General features: G+C 32.5%; 1 protein-coding gene across 1 annotated transcript in view; it reads right to left on the reverse strand.

The window, feature by feature from the left end:
• The window catches only part of STAG2 (stromal antigen 2), a 91,517-nt gene that overhangs the window by 86,363 nt on the left and 4,432 nt on the right, over window positions 1-722 (reverse strand). The window contains 1 exon segment of the mRNA XM_010857192.1: window positions 201-279. Coding sequence (XP_010855494.1) covers window positions 201-279 — 79 coding nt within the window.

The raw sequence follows: 722 nt of genomic DNA on the forward strand, positions 1-722 counted from the left end.
GTAGAGAATCAAAAGGTATTTGGTCTAGAAGTCAAAGAAACCACATGTGTTCAAAAGCTTACCATACTTATCAGTGGAAAAAAGCATTTTTAAAAGAAAACAACATCTGAGACGTAACTAAAAATATATATGCATATATATATTCATATGTGTAATTATGAGCTAAAGAACAAAAATAAAGACATATATTCTGTACATACTTTTCCTTTGCCTTGCTTTTGGTTTTTTCCTTCAATGTCTTCAAAATCTGTGTCAGAAGAAAAGTGTGTTTCTGACTCCCTATGACAAAAAGATAAGCAATTATTTAAAAGCTGTCTTAGAAAAGTAAATGGAGTTTCTAAATTTTGCCATATTTTCTAAAAGAAAGGCCAGGTTAACTCATTACAAAACTACATTAGTATTCAATGTAATTAAGATGCTTTTCCAAAGTATCATATCGTAGCATATTACCAAACATATAAAATTATATAACACAAAAACATTAATCTAAAACACAAACGTCTAAACATTTCTCTTGTTAACTTTTAACCAGAGTATAAAAATGAAAACAGGGGCTCTCAAACTTCTAACTCTAAGAACTGTGCTGTTCTATTAGAATGGCTGGTTTCATTTTTTGATTCAGAGATCATGGTGCTCAGGTAAACTGTATTTTAGCACTGCTGCTGCTGCTAAGTCGCCTCAGTCGTGTCCGACTCTGTGCGACCCCATAGACAGCAGCCCAC

This window comes from Bison bison, unplaced genomic scaffold, assembly GCF_000754665.1.
Source record: "Bison bison bison isolate TAMUID 2011002044 unplaced genomic scaffold, Bison_UMD1.0 scf7180017864378, whole genome shotgun sequence".
Classification (NCBI taxonomy): domain Eukaryota; kingdom Metazoa; phylum Chordata; class Mammalia; order Artiodactyla; family Bovidae; genus Bison; species Bison bison.